This window comes from Candoia aspera, chromosome 16, assembly GCF_035149785.1.
Source record: "Candoia aspera isolate rCanAsp1 chromosome 16, rCanAsp1.hap2, whole genome shotgun sequence".
In the NCBI taxonomy this organism is placed as follows: Eukaryota; Metazoa; Chordata; class Lepidosauria; order Squamata; family Boidae; genus Candoia; species Candoia aspera.
Window position 1 is genome coordinate 5,574,822 of NC_086168.1, and position 18,789 is coordinate 5,593,610.

An 18,789-nucleotide genomic window follows, 5' to 3' on the forward strand; every position below is an offset into this window, starting at 1 on the left:
CAACGTTGAGATGCCTTAAATAGGGGGAAGGACAGCAAAAACAGAGCCTATCTACTCATTCAACAGCCAAAGAAGGCCTAATAATAAGTAAGTATGCAGACTTCATTGAAATCTGGATCTCTATTTATTGAACTTCAGCCTACACAACAGAACCGATTTCCAATTTTACATTTCTGCCCCAAAGACAAGGACACTCTCCAGCCAAGTTTGACTCCTAGGGATCATGTGGACACATCCGGCTCACTTGCTCAGCAACAATACAAAAGCACCAATTTGCTGTTCCAGGCTCTCCTGGTGGTCTCCTCTCCAAACAGGAACCAGGTTAGGTTTTGGAGCCCAGCCAAGGGTCCAACTTGGCTCCTGACTGGGTCCCAGTGGTGCTACTGGCAACCCCACCCCAGGTGATTGGTTTTGCCTTGTTCCCACCCATGGGCTCTCCTGGTGGCCTCCCGTCCAAATATTAAACATGTCTGGTCCTGCTTCGTTTCCAAGCCCAGGGAAGGCCAGTCAGGTCCTGGCCCTCGAGAGTCCCCATGAAGGCTGATGCAACCTAAGAGGCAGGCAGGGGACTCCACGCGACAAGAAAAGAAGCCATTACTTTCCAGGCCGCACCACCACCCCCCACGCAAATTCTGGCCATATTTTCGGGGGCGGCGAGGGGGGAGCTTCCCCCGTATTGCTTATAAAGCAGCAAGGTGGACACCAGCGACGGAGGCCGCGTCCTCCCCCTGAAAACCCCCCGGCAGCGCCGACCCACCGACCGGCGAAGCCGCCTCCCGTCCGCAAGGCCCGGGCCAGCGTCTCCTGGTTACCATGGTAACCCCAGGGCTCGGGAGAAGAGTGGCCTTGTCTCGCGAGAACGCGCGAGAATCCCGAGCCGGCTTCTCGGTCCTCGAAAGCCGTTGCCGTGGAGACCCACGCGGTTGCTACGGGAGACAGGGAAGAACCCTAGGATGCTCTTCGCTCCCTCTTGGCCCTTTTCCTGGGGAAAATAATGGAGGGGAGTCAATTGCTTCCTCCCTTCCCACCTCTTGCACTGAACGAGGATTTAGGAAGTTTAGCAATACTGGAATTGCATTACATTACAATTCTGCATTTCATCAATTTTGGATCAGGCACTGCATAATGCAAAAGGAAAGCCACACTCATTATTGGATGTGGCTACTAACACAGATTTTTCTCCAGCCTAAGGCAGGGGTGGGCTGATTCCAAGCTTGCTGGAGCTCCTGCATTTAATTTTGCTACAAAAACAAAATCCACCCCACCAGTGCCCCGTGCAAAAGACACACACTTGTGCTCACTTACAAGCCAGCACCGCTATTTTCACCATGTACTACCTCTAGGCAGTGTTAACTTTGCTCTTTGTGGCTCAATGCATGGGACAAATCCAACCCATTTTGTGTGTTCATGGTTCCGTGAATTGTGAAAATCCAGAAATTAGATTAATTCATCAACCAGGTTAAGGGTCTCGTGTGAATGCAGCTGAAGGCATCAGCTTGCTGTATCCATGCCCGAACAATTAATTTAATTAAGACATGTGCAATTACTGATTTAGTAATTGCACATGTCTTAATTAAAAGGTTACTACAAAGATTAAGGACATTATGTGAACAAAGCCGCAACATGGCTTGCTTGCTTTGGCTTATGTGCTGTGTGAACCCAGCCCGTGGTGTCAAAACTACTTTGACTAAGCCCCACCGTGCAGAGAAACTAATGATGGTTTATTCAGTGAACCACAATTAAGCCAGCCATGATTTAGCATGGAAGCTGCTTTTACCCACTGGGCCAACCAAATTCTTTATCTTGATTTTTAAATGTTAACAAACAGCGAGAACTGAGATGGTGCACCTCTAATGCTGCTTTTTTTTGATAGGAAGAAGCAGTGGGGATTTTTCAAGTACAGACATAATTCTATCCTAAAAGGCTCGAAAATGAGGCAGCAATGTGGTAACACTGGAAATTCCTCCATCCGCATTTGCGTTGGCTGGCAAGCCAATTTGCAAGTTGCTGTCCATAATGAACATCCAACCCAGTGGTATTTCTTGTTGCATGTTCTCATGAAGTTCTGCACCCCTGGTTAAAAGGCATCACATAGATAAAAATGGCTTCCTTGAATTCATAGATGCTCCATCTTGGAATACCATGATTGGATGGGAGGAACTGATGTGCTTTTCGGTGGCATTTGGCCAACCACTGCTGAAAACAGGATAGCTTGAGCTTCACTCAACCCAAGCACATTTTTTTCCTGAGAGACACATACCCCATTTTTCCAGGAAACGTAGCCAAAAAGGTTTATCCCCAAACCAGTTACATACCATAACATGTTTAACCAGGTCAATTAAAATCCAATAACTGTCACTCACACAACTGAATGCCCATTTTTGTTTTACTTTTCAACATGTTGTATAAATCCTGGCAAATGAGCTGATTTATGGTTCTGTGTATTATACCAAATCAAACAATGGGTTAAATCAACAACCAAGCTGAGAATGCAACCAGGGTAGAATTTTTAATAATCCCTTCCTTGCTTCAATTTGTTCCCAAGATTAAGGTGATACATTTCATCCTCCCGCTCCATGATTCTACTTCACAGGACTTCAGTCCCACTCCCCAAAACAGGGAAGGGTAATCTGATAGGCAAAACCTGGAAAGAGGCAATCCGGTGACTCAACATTGGTTGAGAGACTTCAGAAAGAAACACCTTCCACCCTTGAGGTCCTTCTCCACCCAAGGGTTGACCCCGAACAGACTTGGTTGCATCGCCTCCATGCCCCCATCAGATTGGAGCGAGATTTCTGCAGATTCCCTAAAACCCACAAAATTGTTCATTCACCCCAGACCGGGTTAAAACTCAGTTTCAGTTAGGGCTGGCTTTCTTGAGATCCTCGGGCAGGATGCGGCCTTTCTTCCGAGCTTTGGCTTTCTTCCTCTCGATTTTGGCGCATTTCTTCTGCTGGAGGTTCTTGCGGCGTCTCTCCTGCCGTTGCTGCATCCTCTCGGCCACCTGCTCCGTCCGCTTTTCCCACTGCCTCTGACGCTGGGCCTTCCGCTTCTCCTTGCGTTTGAGGGCTGCCTTCAGCTTTTCCTCATCATCCCGGATCTTCACACCTTCCGCCTTGTAGAGGACATTTGTCCACTGCATCTTGACCTCCAACTTCTTGGCTTTCTCCTCGTCTTGGGCCTTCAGCTCTTCCAACTTGGCCTTCTGAGACTCCAACCGGCTCAAGAGTTGCTTATAATTCTTCCCAGTCAGTGGCGTTATGTTGCCTTTGATAGCTTTTTTTTTCTCTTCCTTTCTCTTCGCTTTGTCAAGCTCCTCTTCTGTGCAGGCCTCCACCCTATTAAACAAGATCTCAGCCTTGCTGTCCACTGGCTGGGTCTCCGAAACCACGGCAGCCAACGCCTCTTCTGCTGTTTTCTTCTCTAATGTCTCCTTCATCTTTATCTCTTTCCTCCGTCGTTTCTTTCTCTCTCGCTCATATTTCCTTCGCTGGCGTTTCTCCAGCACAGCGGGTGACAGAGCTTTGGAATTTCCCTGCAAGGAACGGGAAACACTCCAGAAACTGAAGGACATTTTGATCTGCCTTGCCCAATTGGGCAACCTCCCCACACCGAGCATTGTAACTCCCAGAATTTCAAACAAAAAGGCCCCAAGTTGGAAATTCTGGGATCTGCAATGTGTCTGACGTCCATCAAGCGTGCCAATTCAGAAACTCAAGCCTGCATTCAGTAACTAGCTACCACTTCTCCAACCTGACACAGCTAGATATGCTGTTTACAGCAGGTAAAAAAAGAAGTCATGTATTACAGAAGAAATGTCTTCGTTCCATATTTTCCCAATGGTTTGGTCTGTCCTGGAATCATTGATCCCAGCTTCATCACCTTCAGCCCTTACATGTAGCTGAGAAATCTGAATTGAAGAGTCTGGACGCATTGGGAAGACAATAATATAAACTCAAATAGTATATACGGTTATACAGGCTTGTGCCCACTCCCAGTTCTTGGAATCTTCTTGCCGTTGGGCAAAGCGGTTAGGGCAGTTGAGTTATAATCTAACAGTATTTTAAGAACAGCAATTCGTTTTTGTTGACTAAAGCCCTACCACGGAGACAAACCAAAACACACTCTAAATCCAGCCTCTGCAGAGGAACAGTTACTTTTAAAAGCAGAAGACTCTTCCAGCCTTTCCTAAGCCGGTTCAAAATGCTGGGAGGCACTAGAATGGTAATCTAACAGATCTGGGAGTAATCATGTTGGAAAAAGCTATTCTAAACTAATAGGACTCTATCATCAGCATCATTCAGGATATATATAGATTTTGAACAGGAAGATACAGTTCCTCCCAGTTTAAAAATCTAGCCTCCTGCATTCAATTTTAAATAGTTCCAATGAGTATGTGAAAAGATATGGAATCACCATAGTGCATGTCCATAGAGGTCAATGGTTTTACTCCCAGGTAAGGATATAAGACTGAAGGTAAAATGAGATAAATACTCATGTTTTCTTCCAGACCCTGAAAGCTATTTTTTTTAAAATGGAAGTCTCAATCATACCTTCAATTCTTGAATTTTGTTGTGCAGCCTTTGCCGCAAGAAATCCATTGCAAAACTTGTGCCAGGTGCACTCTTCCTCCCTGGGTGGATAAAAAAAAAAGATTAAAAATCATAGCCCAGTCACACAACACACCACAACCCCTACCATGGTTAGTTTGTTGGCTCTGCATCTGCAATCCCAGATATTGTGAATCGGAAACAGCCGTTTATGGCTTCGTGCTTTGCATGGACCCAACCGACCGTGGTTCATCCGAAGAACCACAGTTGGGGAAACCCCAACTTAGCATGATGTGTGAACCCAGGCAAGCGAATGGAAAATCAGGAAAGGCTGGGGCATCATGCCAGCCTATTCCAGCAGGAAGCACACTTAAACACCACTTTGTTTTTAAAATTTCAGTAGCCATCCCTGCAAACCAGAAACAGGCTTTCCCTCTGATGTGTTCCCACCATTCCCCCTTCTATTACATGCTTACCTGTAACACCAGGTGTTACAGAAGCTTCTTTTCCATTTCCTTCCTCACCGCTGGCACCAGCTGTGATTTGAGTAACTGACCCCGGCTTCTTAACATCTGAGCCTGCTGGTTTGGCTGGGGAAGCTTGGCTGAATTTGCCCATCGTAGGATTTTTCTTCTTCAAATTCTTTCCTTTCTTTTTCTTCTTCTTGCTGCGCTGAGCGCTCTCGTCATCCCTCAGCCTGTTTCCTGGAAGTCCTTTGAAAAGAGACCAATGGATTTCCCATTAAATGAGAGAAAACAAAGATAAATCAGTTCCCATAGAACTAATTCTCCCAGCTGCCCATTTTAGAAAAGGACCCTTGTTCGGGGCTCTAAGGTGGGAATTTTCAAGGTCTGAGATTCAATTATATGATCAGGTAAAGTAAGAAAGAACCCCAGCGCCTTTGGGCAGAAATCTACAATCTGAGTTCCAGAAGACATCAGTCTGTGGGGAAAAAAATGTCGGCACAGTCCCCAGAATTCCTTCTAAAAATAACGACTTTATAGCTCCATCAGAATCTTTCTTGGAACTAAATTAAATTTAATGGAGAAAGTTCAGGATGTGCCCATCCTGTATTCCAGTATAACGCAGGGGGATAAATTGGCGTATCAGAAATCATACCAAATTTCCTTTTCCGCGGTTCATGGACTTCCTGGGTGCAAATCTTCTTAGCCAGCGTCTGCAAGTAAGAGTCCTTAGCGACTAAGCTGGCCATTTTAGAGCAATGCCCAACCAAGATCCCACCAGGTCTTCTCGGGAGGAAAAACACCAGTAAAACGATGAGGGTTTCACATCGCCGTTCAGCCTCTCATCCGCCAGACAGGACCACCAAATGACCTTTTCTCCTGTGCCAAGAAAGAACAGCTGATCAGCAATGGGAAAAAGTTTTATTGTGAAGCTATAAAGCCTCCTCAGTACGTTTCCAAATGCGGAGGGAAGATGCAACGGATAAATATTTTTAAAGAGAAGTTGGCCTGTTTCCATGACCTAACAAACTGCATTTTAACCTGTTCTGGGTTGAGCCCAGCCTGGGTGAGGCTAGTGTACGCGCAAAACCTGGATTCCGGATTAATGGAATAAACCAGCGTTAAATTAACCATGGTTAAGCGTACCCTGCAAATCCAGCTCGGGAAAAGCAAAGCTGCAAACCTCGGCGGGCGTCCTCCCTACTCCAACTGCCTTCCCCAACCGGCGCTCTCCAAAAATGCGGGGACTACAACTCCCATCCAAGCGTGCCGGCAGGATTGCTTTCGATCTCTCCGCCTGCCTTTTGCAGAACCGGGCAGATAAGTTGGCAAGCCGAACCCAAACCGCCTGAGCAAAGGAGGATGAAATCGGGGGAGAAATCCACCACCTGGGGAGCCCGGAGGGGTCGCTCCGGAGCTCAGGATCGGGGGCGCAAAGAAGGCGCAGCGGCAAGCACCCCGCGCGACGACAGCTCCCCACGTGGCTGCGGCGAGGCTTGCGAATCGATCCACCCGAGCCTTTTGCGGCCAGCTCGGGGCTCTATTACTGCAGCCTGGGAAGATTATGGGATGGCGAGGGGGTGGGGCGAAGGGAGGGGCGGGGCGAAGGGTGGCGCAAGCGGCTTTGTCACGGGAGAGCGCGCAAGGCGGTGACGGGGTGCTTTTCCTCCGCGCGCCTCCCCGGGATCGCGATTGCACGCCTCTGCACGGCTTTTCCTCTCCCTGCTGGAGGATGCGTGTTTTCTGAGCGTGGCCCAAGGGGGCGTTGGCCCCCGAGGATCGGGCTAAGCAAACAGAGTCCCGACCTGCTTCGATGCGTTACGATGCCCTTGGATCATTGTGATTAAACAGCCAAGGCGCGGCCCTTTCCATAAACTGAAGACTCACATCTTGCTGGGGAATCCCATTTTCGATGCCAGTTGTGACTCAGGGTCCCTAATTTATTTATTAATTTTAAAACTAAGCAAATCACAAAGCGGCCAACGTTCTGGCGCAGGCTGTCGGCTGCAGGTTTCACCTGTATTCTGAGTTTCTGGTGCAGCGCAAACTTCACAAAACCTCTTTTGCACCAACGCAGCCATTAACACTTTTGAACGCTGAAAAACCCACTTGCCCTGAGTGGATTCGCTAGAGCATCCGAACAGAAATCGTCCACAGGAGCAAGCATCCGTCTTATTTTTGCAGTTCAGTTGCGGGACACCCTTTTGGGGGAGAGACTTTCCTGCTACACCCCTTGTGTGTTGCACAGAACTATCCAAGCCTTCAGCACCAACAAACAGCTAGCTTTATTTCAACAGTCTTGTACAGTAAGAAAAAGCGCAACTATTTTAAAAAAGAAAAAGTAAACATTGCTGTTAGGAAGAAAAACCCCATCGGTATCTTTCGGGTTAAACGCTGTTTTCAACACTGTTCAACGTGCATCTAAGGTGGCCAGATTTTTGTTGTTGTTGTTGTTAAACAGCACCAGCTCCTCTGCCTTCAGTAGCAGCCTGGCTATGCACCTACTGATAAACTGAGGAAGAACCATTTGCTATTGACAATGTCAGGGTGCCATTTGATGCACAGTTGGTTAAGGTGTATCGCTCCAGAGGACGCAACGATTTTCATAGCTTGGAAACAATAACCCCAGTCCTTGGATCTGTGGATCCCGAAGCATTTAAGAAACCCCGTGTGACCCTCTGAATCCCTGCCACCAAAAAGGGATTTGACACTGACCTCCAATTGTCAGATGGGGCTGTCCTGCTAGCAGAGTTAGCAATTTAAGAATTAGCTTATTCAGTTGAGGAGGAGGAAGACAAAATAATACTGGCATTCCTGGTGATCTGAACGGTCAAAGAAAGAAGCCATTTGTTTTACAGCTGTCTTTATGTCGATGTTATAAACCCTTTTAATAGCTGCTGAGGATGAACTCCCCATGACTTCATGTCCACGGCAGAATAACTTGGCCCACTTAATGTTTATGCTGGAAGGTACAGCAGCCAGGTAGGAGGAAAAATATGGCAATCCTCATGCCATTTCCAGAACAAAGGAAGCTGTCTTTTTTTTTTTTTTTTTTAAAGGGCCATCTTTTTAATAGCCAGTAAACATGCTGAAATTTAGCAGGCCAGGACTTTCTCTGCCAACGGCTAGGGGTAAAAAATGTCTGCCTTGCTTCATTAGTAAGTATTGGCAATGTCTCAGCTGCTAAAAGATGTCTGTTCTGTTTAAAGAGTAATACATCCAGAAAGTTAGGTTAAAAAAATATTTAAAGTGATGGAATTTAGTTCAGCAAGTGGCAGAGAATAATGATTTTAAAAATCTAGAGGGGGAAAAAAAAAACACCTTGGCCAGACTGCTTCCAAATTCCTATTCAAAAGGGGGGGGAAAACACACCCCGCCCAATCTGTTTTCAACTGCAATGCAAACAAAATAGAACGCCTTAAGCATCCTGCAATTGCATCTCATACAGAGGTGGAAAACTTGTGATTCTCTTACTGCTGCTGACCAGTATCTCCGCCCAGTCCGACCTTACACCCTGTTGGCTGGATTTTCTGGGATTTTTAACTCAGCAAGTCTGCGGGGCCCCAAGTTTTCTCCTTCTCGAAATAACAGAAAAATAGATCTCAAGAACAGGAAAATCTCTTCTCTCAGCCTGAGCATCTCTCTAAGGCAGTGTTTCTCAACCTCTGCAACTTTAAGATGTGTGGACTTCAGCTCCCAGAATTCCCCAGCCAGCATGGCTGGCTGGGGAATTCTGGGAGCTGAAGTCCACACATCTTAAAGTTGCAGAGGTTGAGAAACACTGCTTTAAGGAATCTCTGGACCACGATGTTAAATGTCTTCTCCAGGGGGAAAAAAAAAATGTTTTCCAGAATAGCAAAGCTGTGTTCAAACCATGGGAAGGCAGTGAGACAGCTTCCAATGCTTGCTGAAAACAGGATGTTAAAATGCCATCTGGATGGAGCACCTGCCCCCTTTTAGGGGTGCTCCGGGGGACCCACTCCGTGCCCGTTGATGTGCGGATGCGAAGGCGTTGAGCCCTGTGGGGCGGGAGTGTTCTGCTCCATGGCACTGGTGGCGGCGGCCAGGGACGTGTCGAGACCTTCTAGGGGTGACACCGCTGGTTCTTGCCTCCAGTAGGCTTCTGAGAGAGAGAGGCTGCTGGCATCGCAGACGCCGTAGCTTTGCAGAACAAGAGCCCCGTGAAGGCAGCGAGGACCATCAAGGAAAGGGACAGACAGACGGACAGGAGGGAAAGGGGGAGGAAAGCGAGACAGAAGCAACAGCGTTAAGGAAGCAAGCAACGTCTTTCAGAAAGCAGTAGCAACACTTTGCGGGCCCTCTCTCCAGAACCAGGGTTAGGTGGGGGCTCTTTAACAAAGAATCCATCCCAAAGCCGTTTTGGAGACATGAGAAATTCGAGCCCCGGGGACCGAGACGTGAACAACGGCCACCCTGCTTTGCCAGAGAGAGGTATGAGCTCCAATCAGAGGAGAACCATCCCGAACTTGAAAAATGGATTCTCTCAAGTTGGGGGCAGCAGAGATGGCTCCCAGGCAGGGGTCCTGGAGATTGAGCTGGGAGCCACAAGAAGACAGCCAGCTTGTGGGATTCTCTTAATCTGCCTGGCTGATTATCGTCTGAAGGGCAAAAGAAATTCTTTTGAGATCACTGATTTGTGTTAGCAGCCGGCATTGGTTTGCTCTAAGTTGGCTACTGGGCAGGGGTCCACATTTGGCCCCAAGGCTTCTAGCTGCTAACCACAACAATCTTTAAAGCGGTAGTTCCCACCCCTTTCTTTTTTTCTCATGGCATAAATATTTGGAGAGTTGACAGGAGCTAGTACCTGCATGGGTATCGCATAAGAAACATGCTCGCTGTCCTCTCCAGCTCAAGGGCCAGAGGTGACGCCACTAAAAGGCTGGAGTCTGGATTTTTAAAGAAGAGGGTTTGAATGGCAAGCTTTGGCAGGTGCATGGCTCCTATTTTCACCCTTGAAAAGTGCCCAAATCACACAGGCAGAATGCAACAGCGACATGGCTGAATTTTGGAGGTGCTGGAGCAGAGCTGGGGAAATTGTAGGGTGGAAATGGGGTCGCTTTTCCACCCAATGGCCTCTGGTTCCTCTTTCCTCCATTATTTTGTGGGGGGGGGGAACCCCCCAAATCCTGCCCCACCTTCCTTCTCTCCTCCAAGACCCCTACTCTGAAGCAGGCAGAAGTTGCAAAAGAATGCAGACAAATTGCTGAAAAAGAGGAGCAAGCTGTGCATAAAAGACAGGAGGAGAAATGAGGAGGCTGTCAAAGAAGCTGTGGGTTAAAAAATAAAATAAACACCAGCCCAAGGTTGACATTTACCTTTTTTTTTCCCACCACAGTTTTATTTACAATAAAGCTGCAGTAATTGTTAGGGAGTTCATAGTATGAGAGAGGTATCCAATGCTTAAATAGGATAAGTTCTGGCTATCACAGATTGACAGAGAAAAAATGTTTTAGATACGAAACTCCACGTGGCTTGCCTTATTCTTGCTATAGGTGGTGGAGATACAGGATTTGACCTTTGCAATTTCTCAGCTGATTGACCCATCATGCTTAGCCATCTGTATGATTTATTGCATGGTAGGAACCCAGCCAACTGTGGTTAATTCAGCAACACACAGCTTACTGAACATTTTAAAACTCAGGGTAAAAAAAACTGGTTCCTGTGGTTAATAGACAGAGAAGCCACTGACGTGATACAAACAGTCTGTTCAGACTGCCAAATCATAAAGAGGAGCTGATCTTACCCTATTCTTGTCAACAGATTGCTGGGCTTCTGTCTTGGGGAAAGCCCAGTTGCACAACCAACCCTGCCTAACTCTGATCCCAACATGGCTGGCTGGGGAATTCTGGGAGCTGAAGTCCACCCGTCTTAAAGTTGCCAAGGTTGAGAAACACTGCTTCAAAGTGATGGTTGGTGCAACCACATTTCCAGCTCATCTCTTGCTACCCAGGGCCCGAGTTGGGAGAACAGCACAGGTAGTCTAACAACACCAGCAGGAACAGCTACTAAAGTCTCTTCCCCACCCACCCCCTCCATCTGCCAGCCTCCATTATTTCATGCAGGCAGATGCATTCTCTACATGCATTCTTAAAGCGCGCCTAAAGATCTTTGGTGCAGCTGAAAAGGCATTGGTTTAAGCCTGAAGGCAGAAAAGAACCAATATAAGACCCATGGAGGTCACAATTAAGGCACCTACGAACAGATCCAGACATACACCTGTTGGATCAGACCCAGAGTGGAGAGCACCTCAGCGGTCACCAAACAGCACCTAGCCCACCCTGGCTGATCCTCACAAACTAAGCAGGCTAAATACTTGGATCGGAAGCCACCAGGGGATTGAAGACTTGACCAGGAAGCTGTTTTAGAACATGCCTCAGGTCCCAGACCCTTTCTCATTCAAATTTTTTTTCTAGCAATTTGTACCCTGATATGAACTAGGAGAGATGCTCTTTTTACACTCCTGCAAAGCGAGTTCTATTGAAAAGCACAAATGGGCACTTCTTTTTTTTTTTTTTACCACCAGGACAAAAAAATTGTGGTGGATGAAGTGGTAGATAACCACCAGGACACTCAGTGCTGAAAACCTTGGCCCTTTCTCAGAGAGGGAAGGATCTTTTAAGGGAAAGAGTTGTGTTAAGGCTACAAAGGTGCTCAAAAGCCACACCACTGCCCCACCCCAGGTCCCAGCCCCTCTTTTGGGAGACTGCAAAAAAGGGACCAGGAGTTGGCTGCTCCAGATTGGCACTGAGTATTTCCCTTCTTAGTATTTGCATGGAATTGCAAACAAGGAACAAGGTGCTTGATTTTTGATGGGTGCCTGCATCGCCCCTGGGAACAGTCATAGTTTAGGAGGTCTCGGAGTACAACCGCTATCTCCAGGGTCAAAAAGAGTGTGGTGTGGGTGTGCTGATCGCAGGATTCTCCGTGGATTTATTTGTACCTGGAAGAGTAATACTCCTCTTCCAGTTCGTAGAGGTCGACGGAGATTTCGTCGCGCAGCGCAATCAGTTTCTTGTCGCACTCCTCTTGCAGGGCCCGCAACTGCTGATTGCGTTGGTTGATGGCTTCGTTGACAGAAGGAAAGTCATTGAGGATCAAGAATTGCTTCAGGTCGGAGACCAGCTTCATGAGGGATTCGCCGGCTCGGACCTGATGGGGAGATCCGTGTATTTAAAAACATAGGCAAGCTTTATCAGCATTATTAGCAATTTCAGTCATGGATTGTCTCCTCCCCACTCTCCTGCAGGGCAGAATTGAAACCCGGCTTGTTAGGGTGGACAGCAGCATCAATTTTTCTCACTAGGCTGATTAAACTAAAAGGCAGGTTATCGCCGAATCGCTAAGAAACCTTCTACTCGAGACTTCTCAGATCTACTCACAATATTTGCAGCTCTGACGTGCATCTCGTAGTTATCCTGCTCGCCTTGCGTCGCACGAGAAACTTGAGTTTCTTCTTCGATCTGCAAAAGGAACCAGGAAGCAAAATCCAAGGATCTGCATGTTTTCTGACCCAGAAGGGTAAATCACTAGATTTGTGAACCAGAGTGAGACTGTTCTCTTGTCATTTAAAAAGCCATCAAGAATTTTCCCCTCCGCTAATAAAATCTGTTTCACTGTTCCTTTGCGTTGTGTAACTCTGTCCACTCACTAGAATTGGGTGAATTTTTCAAAGCACGAGCAATACGGCACAGAAACAGCGAACGCTTACAGCCTGGCCTGCAAAAATTCAGGCTGGAGAATCAAAGTGGGAAGTGGGGAGGAAGGGTCTTTTCTCACATATCTCTACCTTTGCAGTCTTAATTATCTCTGTGAAGTTGTCCATGATGGATTTGATGTCATCTTTCAGCCTTTTGTTGTAGGACTGAAGGAGAGTTTCTTTGCTCTGGGGAAGGACCCGTTGCTGCGACATGGCTGGGAAAGGAACAGACCGAGAAATGGCATCGCAGATTACAAGTCCGGGGAGCCAGGGAAAATAGCATTAAAAAAAATCTAAAACCATGTTTGAAAAAATGAAACATTGCCCATAAACGTCCCATTTCAGTTTTCAGGGTTTAAAATGTGCGCTTTGCGTCAATGCCACCAGGAGCCGCGTGTTGGCCTCCAGTCCCCATCAATATTAAAAAGCGAATTAAGGAAAGAGTCCAGCCAATAACGGATGGCTTTTCCCATGAAAGCAAATCATCAACATTGAAGGGCTGAGAACCAAATCTCAGAAAACTGTATCTTCTGTATCTATTTAGCCAACCGCGGGGGCAGAGCTGGAAGCAAGGCTGCATTCACACGACACAACTTACCACCCGCATTTTAATCTATTGGATCGAGCGACTCCCGGTCACGTAATTAATTCGCGGCTCAAAGTGCCGTGAAAATTTTAGAAAAAGGGGTAGCCTCCATTAACCAGGAAGGAGCGTGCCATGAGAATAAGCCCAATGAGGACTAGAGGCTTGCTCCATGCGTTTTAAAAACGAGAGACAAAATAAAGTGCTTTGAGACAGCAATTCAATTATTTGAAAATTCACGCTCTTACCTTACCTACACCCAACCTTCTCACTGCCACCCTCCTTAATCAAGCATTTCTAATCCGAAAAGGGCATTTTCTTATGATTGGCTGAATTAAGACAACGGGATCCCAATCCTGAGAGCTGATTGGCTATCCGGAGGCAATCTTCCTGGTGTATACGGTGGCGACACGCGCCTCGAGGACCCTCTAGGAGTCTGCAACAGCCCGGTAGTCGTTTATCGTCTCTATGATGAAAACCCAAGGGCGGAAAAACAGATTGGTCTTCCTCCCCTTCCGGGTCTTCCCGCGAGATTTAGCGTTGGCCTCTCGCGAGGCCCGGCGTCGCTGCGATATATTATCCAGGATGCACCGCTCTCTCTTTTTCTCCCTCCAGCCAAGATGGTGAGTCCCGGCGACGCGTTGGGTTTGGTGATGGGCTGGTGGGGGGGATGCCTCAATCCGCCGCCATCCGCCCTCCAGGGTCCCGATTGGGGGCGCTTTACCGCGCACCGGAGGGCCGGGCACCCCACCGAGGCCGAGGCGGCTTCGATTGGGAGGGAAAGAGGATGGGAAGCCGGCCTGGGGTGGGCTCCGAATTTCGGCCTCGCTCGCTTTTGCAAAGGTCGGGTAGGCGTTGAAGGCAGCCGCGCGCGCTGTCTCTGGGAGAAGCGGAGCTGCGGCTTCAGGCATATCAGCCACGCAGTCTTGCCGGCTGGAACCCGAGAAGCGGATCGGGCGACGGTTCCTGGTACCGCCTTGATTTAGAGCGACGGAAGCTTAGTTGCACGAGGTTAATGTTTTATGCTGGTCTATGACAGTAACGAAGATCTGATTTGAAGGCTAATATTTATAAGTGGATTCACGTTGTGTGTGGCTGCAAGCTTTCAGACCCGCTGGAGCAGCATGGCTGGGACGTTGAGAGCTCCAGCAACGCGTAGTCTGGGAACCAGCTTGGGAAAAGCCACTTTACGATCTGTAGGGGATGGTGCGTTTACACCGTAGACTGGAACTAGGTGGTTTTGATCCGTGTTTTCCAAATAAAGACTAACCCGTGCTTTGCTTTTGCAGCCGAAGGGAAAGAAGGCCAAGGGAAAGAAGGTGGCTCCGGCCCCCGCGGTAGTCAAGAAGCAGGAGGCCAAGAAAGTGGTCAACCCCCTTTTTGAGAAGAGACCCAAAAACTTCGGCATCGGTGAGTTGGGAAGGAGGACGGTGATGGGATGTGGGTCGTGCCTTATGTACTTGCCAAGGAACCTGATCATATGGGGAACTGGAGCAAAATTGCTTTGCATTGAGGCGTTTTATAATCTGCTTGGTCTTTGGACAGATGTGGAGGTAATTCCATTTGGGGGAAAACAGATTCTGGCACTGTTTACCCCTTTCAGCTGGCTGCGGCTTTCTTTCGATTTAAAGCTGCTGCTAATTTGGACTGGTTTTTGATTGCGTTTCCCAGCTTTGAGAGCCCCTTTGAAGAGGCCTGAGATGAGTAAACAAAATTGCTTCTCAAAATCTACATGATGGTGTTTCAGGCTTTTTTTCTGAGCATTCTCTACTGAGGCCGCAAGGTGGAAACTTAAAGGCGGTCGTCCCGTGGTCTCAAAATGCTTCTGGCCACTTCAGAGACCCTCTCTCAAAACACTTTTGGAGCAGGACACCGAAACAAAGGCGTTTGCTACATCCTTTAAGGAGTATTTTCCTGTGTGATAGCTAGATCTCCTACAAGGGTGCTTCTGCTGGATATATCCTCTGCTGGAAGCTCTGTATTGACTGCCAGTGAGGTACTCGGCCATTTTCAAGGCGTTGCTGTAAGTTTATAAAGCCCTGAACAGGTTGGAACCAGGTTATCTGGGAGACTATTAAGATCCGCCTTACCGGATTTTAACATTTTGGGGAAATTGCCCTGCAGCTGTGGGGTGAACTTTCTGATGGTTAGGGAGACCCCACCATGGAAGGCTTTCACTATATATTAGAAATATTGCTGCCCTTGATTCTTCCTGGACTTATTCTTTTACGGCTTTTACTGTTGTCACTGAAGAATCAGATGACGAGCTTTGATATTTCTTTATCGAAGAGCGGTATCTAAATCTCAAATAGAAATAAAGTGGGTCAGTTTAAAGTATTGATTGAGGAGGGGAAGAGCCTGGTCTGTTGGGTGTGGCGGATCTGTCTGTCTGGGGGGAGTTGAATGCTCCGAAAAGGGTGCAGAGCAAATGATGGAAAAGAATATTTGCTAACTGAGTGGCGGTGCTGACAAGCCTATCCACCAAGATCTCTGATGCCAATGCCCCTTTCGTCCCTGAAGGAAACCCTAGTTTGCAAAGCAGTCCTCTGAGTTGTGCTGCATCTTTCAGGCCAGGATATCCAGCCCAAACGGGACTTGACCCGCTTTGTGAAATGGCCTCGCTACATCCGGCTGCAGCGCCAGCGGGCGATCCTTTACAAAAGGTTGAAGGTGCCTCCGGCAGTGAACCAGTTCACCCAAGCACTGGACCGCCAGACGGGTAAATCGCGATCGTCTGTTTAATTAGAAAAGGAAAGAAGCTGAGCAGTGTCTTGTCTTAACTCCCTTGCAAAATGCAGGGCCGCAAATGAAAGGATGTGTCTTCCTGAATAGAATGCTGTTCCGGTGCTTATACAAAGTTTGCCAATGATAAATTTTCAGGGGAGGGAGGTTGTCAACAGCATGCTGGGCCAAGCCTCATATTTTTTTCCCTTTATAGCTGAACCTAAATACAGTCACGGCGTGCATGTCATGGCCCAGAAAGTATTTTTTGGCCCTCAGTTGCCAACTCAGAGTGTAGTAACTTATGTGCCAATAGAAATTTGGTTTCAGGGTATGAATTTGCCAGCTAGATTCTAAATTAATAATGCGGGGTATATGGGGAAGCAAACGCCCTTGCAGGTTTAGCCTGAAAGAGAAAAGAAGGTTCTTCTCTAATGTGCAGATGATGGTAGCAAATACCTGAGCTTTCTTGATGACTCCCAACCACCAAGATCGCTGATGCACAAAGGTCTCTTCTTAAGAAGGTAGGAGGATGGGTAAAGAAAATTTCCAGCTCTGATCCAGGGTTTTTCTCAACAGCTACTCAGCTTCTGAAGTTGGCTCACAAGTACAGGCCTGAGACCAAGCAAGAGAAGAAACAGAGGCTGCTGGCTCGGGCAGAGCAGAAGGCTGCAGGAAAGGGCGATGTCCCGACCAAAAGGCCCCCTGTGCTGAGAGCAGGTAAACTTTGAATGGCTCTATATGGCGTTCCTGAGCTTGGTTTGCGAAAAAGGACAGTCTTCCAGGTTCTTTCTGTTGGCAACCGGCTGTTGCAATGATGTGTGAATTTCTTCACCTGAACTGCAGATTGAAGAGCAAACAGACGAGCTTTTTAACCCTGAGCTTTAGCAGGTTGCTCCATTCCTTGATGGCATAGTGTATCTTAACACATTTCTAAAAACGAGGGCACTGTATTTCTGTACGGCTTACTCTGTGCTGTGAACTTAGTTTACTGTTTTATTTTTTTTCCCCCAGGTGTCAACACAGTTACTACTTTGGTGGAGAACAAGAAGGCTCAGCTGGTGGTGATTGCACATGATGTAGACCCCATTGAGGTAAGCCACTGGGAAGATTTGTCCTTTTGTGTTTCCAGAGTCCAGATTTTGTGCCCCGGTGGGGTTGAGTCCCAGAATCAGCACTGCTGTCTCCAAGACTTTGGAGTAGTCTTCCCTCTGCCCACAAGGAAGCGACAGCTTTCAAAATAAACATTTGGCTCATAGGCAGGAATAGGAAGCATTTCTCTTTAGCCAGTTTTCCCCCCATTCTTCTTTGGCAAACTTGCAGGATGCATGTTAGCCTTGTATTTTATCAGGACTAGGGGGGGGGAAGGGAAAAAATAGGAATACAGAACCTGGGACCTAGGTTCTGTTCCCTAGATTGTCCAGCATTAATTTTACCCTCTTGGCTCCAGGATCATTTTCAAGCATCTAAGGACTCAGGGCTTGCCTTTCATTCTCTGAAGAAATAGCCCCTCTGCATCACTCTGGAAAGGAGTCTTTCCCCTTTCCTTCCATAGAGTGACTTTCTCGGCTGCTCTGAAAAAAGCAGCCGGACAATTTGTGAGGCTGGAAGGGGCCGCCGTTACAAAGCAATTCTCGGAACCCCTTGTGACCTGCTTAGGCTTGGCTATTGCAGTGATGTTTGAATTTCTTCACCTGACTCGCCCGTGGAGAACACACCAATACGAGCTTTTTAACACTGAGCAATTGCCACTGCCCAAGTCTGCACCCTCTCATCGCAGTAAAGACACCGCAGCATCCCGTAATGAGCGCTTTCCTACTCTGCTGCAGCTGGTGGTTTTCCTGCCCGCCTTGTGCCGAAAAATGGGGGTCCCCTATTGCATCATCAAAGGCAAAGCCAGACTGGGTCGCCTCGTCCACCGGAAAACCTGCACTTGCGTGGCCCTCACCCAGGTTAATCCGTAAGTAGCCTTTAATGGAGGTTTGACTGTGGTCCTGCCAAAATCTGTACACAGCAGACCTAGTTGGGAGCCAGTTCAAATGCCAACCGAGCAGGTAATTCTTCCAGTAATTCTTCCAAGCTCAAAGGCCTGTTGTGAGTTGTAGCAGCATTAGGACACCAGCGGAGTGTGTCCCTTGCATGCAGCCAGTGGCGGCCTTGACCCTTGCAAATTCTTGGCCCTGTCTTTTCCTGTGCAGTGAGGACAAAGGAGCCCTGGCGAAACTGGTGGAAGCTGTCCGGACTAACTACAACGATAGATACGAAGAGGTAAGAACGTGCCTGTCAGATTGTTGGTTGCGTCTGTCTTCGCTGTGCCCTGAGGCTGCTTTTGCAGTCAACAGGTCAGGTACTTGAAGTGGCCTGAAATAGGTTATACGGAGCGAGCAAGCTTTTCAGTCCCTAATTGTCAGCTTCTTAGTTACTGCAACACGCATTTCAAAAAGGACCAGTAATGCGGGCAGGTGGACAAACTGCCGTAGTTGCAAAGATGCAACATCTTCCTGTCCCATTTTCTTGCAGAACCTACACGCCTTCCTGTTTTCAAATGCATCTTTCTTGCTTTTCCCTTCCAGATTCGCCGTCACTGGGGTGGAAACGTCCTGGGTCCCAAGTCTGTGGCTCGCATTGCTAAGCTGGAAAAAGCCAAGGCAAAGGAGCTGGCCACCAAGCTGGGATAGATGTATCAGCTTTTCTGTACAGAAGAATAAAATTCTAAGCAAAAGACTTTTTTGTGCTTCGATCACTTTAAAGGGC

The 18,789-nt window shown here is 47.7% G+C and overlaps 3 protein-coding genes and 4 non-coding genes across 8 annotated transcripts; 5 read left to right on the plus strand and 2 right to left on the minus strand.

Moving 5' to 3' along the window:
• Positions 1-2,454: 2,454 nt before the first annotated feature.
• Positions 2,455-5,849, minus strand: SURF6 (surfeit 6). The gene is made up of 4 exons (XM_063316173.1): positions 5,670-5,849; positions 5,027-5,263; positions 4,554-4,633; positions 2,455-3,535 (listed from the first exon to the last, which is right to left on the minus strand). Exons 1-4 carry the CDS (start codon positions 5,761-5,763, stop codon positions 2,858-2,860), a joined length of 1,089 nt encoding a protein of 362 aa, XP_063172243.1. The 5' UTR covers positions 5,764-5,849; the 3' UTR covers positions 2,455-2,857.
• A 2,908-nt stretch (positions 5,850-8,757) lies between these two features.
• On the minus strand, positions 8,758-12,944 carry MED22 (mediator complex subunit 22). Of its 2 annotated transcripts, XM_063316107.1 has the most exons (4): positions 12,822-12,944; positions 12,415-12,495; positions 11,976-12,184; positions 8,758-9,175 (listed from the first exon to the last, which is right to left on the minus strand). In XM_063316107.1, the coding sequence occupies exons 1-4, from the start codon at positions 12,942-12,944 to the stop codon at positions 8,971-8,973; spliced, it is 618 nt and encodes a 205-aa protein (XP_063172177.1). In that variant the 3' UTR covers positions 8,758-8,970. The 2 variants fall into 2 exon arrangements, with proteins under 2 accessions (XP_063172177.1, XP_063172178.1); XM_063316108.1 differs by lacking the exon at positions 8,758-9,175 and having other exon boundaries at positions 11,938-12,184.
• Positions 12,945-14,438: 1,494 nt separating this feature from the next.
• On the plus strand, positions 14,439-18,757 carry RPL7A (ribosomal protein L7a). The gene is made up of 8 exons (XM_063316448.1): positions 14,439-14,449; positions 14,579-14,724; positions 15,884-16,033; positions 16,615-16,755; positions 17,050-17,129; positions 17,865-17,995; positions 18,234-18,303; positions 18,609-18,757. The coding sequence occupies exons 1-8, from the start codon at positions 14,439-14,441 to the stop codon at positions 18,711-18,713; spliced, it is 834 nt and encodes a 277-aa protein (XP_063172518.1). The 3' UTR covers positions 18,714-18,757.
• LOC134506385 (small nucleolar RNA SNORD24) lies at positions 15,738-15,812 on the plus strand. The gene has a single exon (XR_010068805.1). It is a non-coding gene; the product is annotated as a small nucleolar RNA SNORD24 (small nucleolar RNA).
• Positions 16,473-16,538, plus strand: LOC134506386 (small nucleolar RNA SNORD24). The gene has a single exon (XR_010068806.1). It is a non-coding gene; the product is annotated as a small nucleolar RNA SNORD24 (small nucleolar RNA).
• LOC134506383 (small nucleolar RNA SNORD36) lies at positions 16,845-16,921 on the plus strand. The gene has a single exon (XR_010068803.1). It is a non-coding gene; the product is annotated as a small nucleolar RNA SNORD36 (small nucleolar RNA).
• On the plus strand, positions 17,704-17,781 carry LOC134506384 (small nucleolar RNA SNORD36). The gene has a single exon (XR_010068804.1). It is a non-coding gene; the product is annotated as a small nucleolar RNA SNORD36 (small nucleolar RNA).
• Positions 18,758-18,789: the final 32 nt, after the last annotated feature.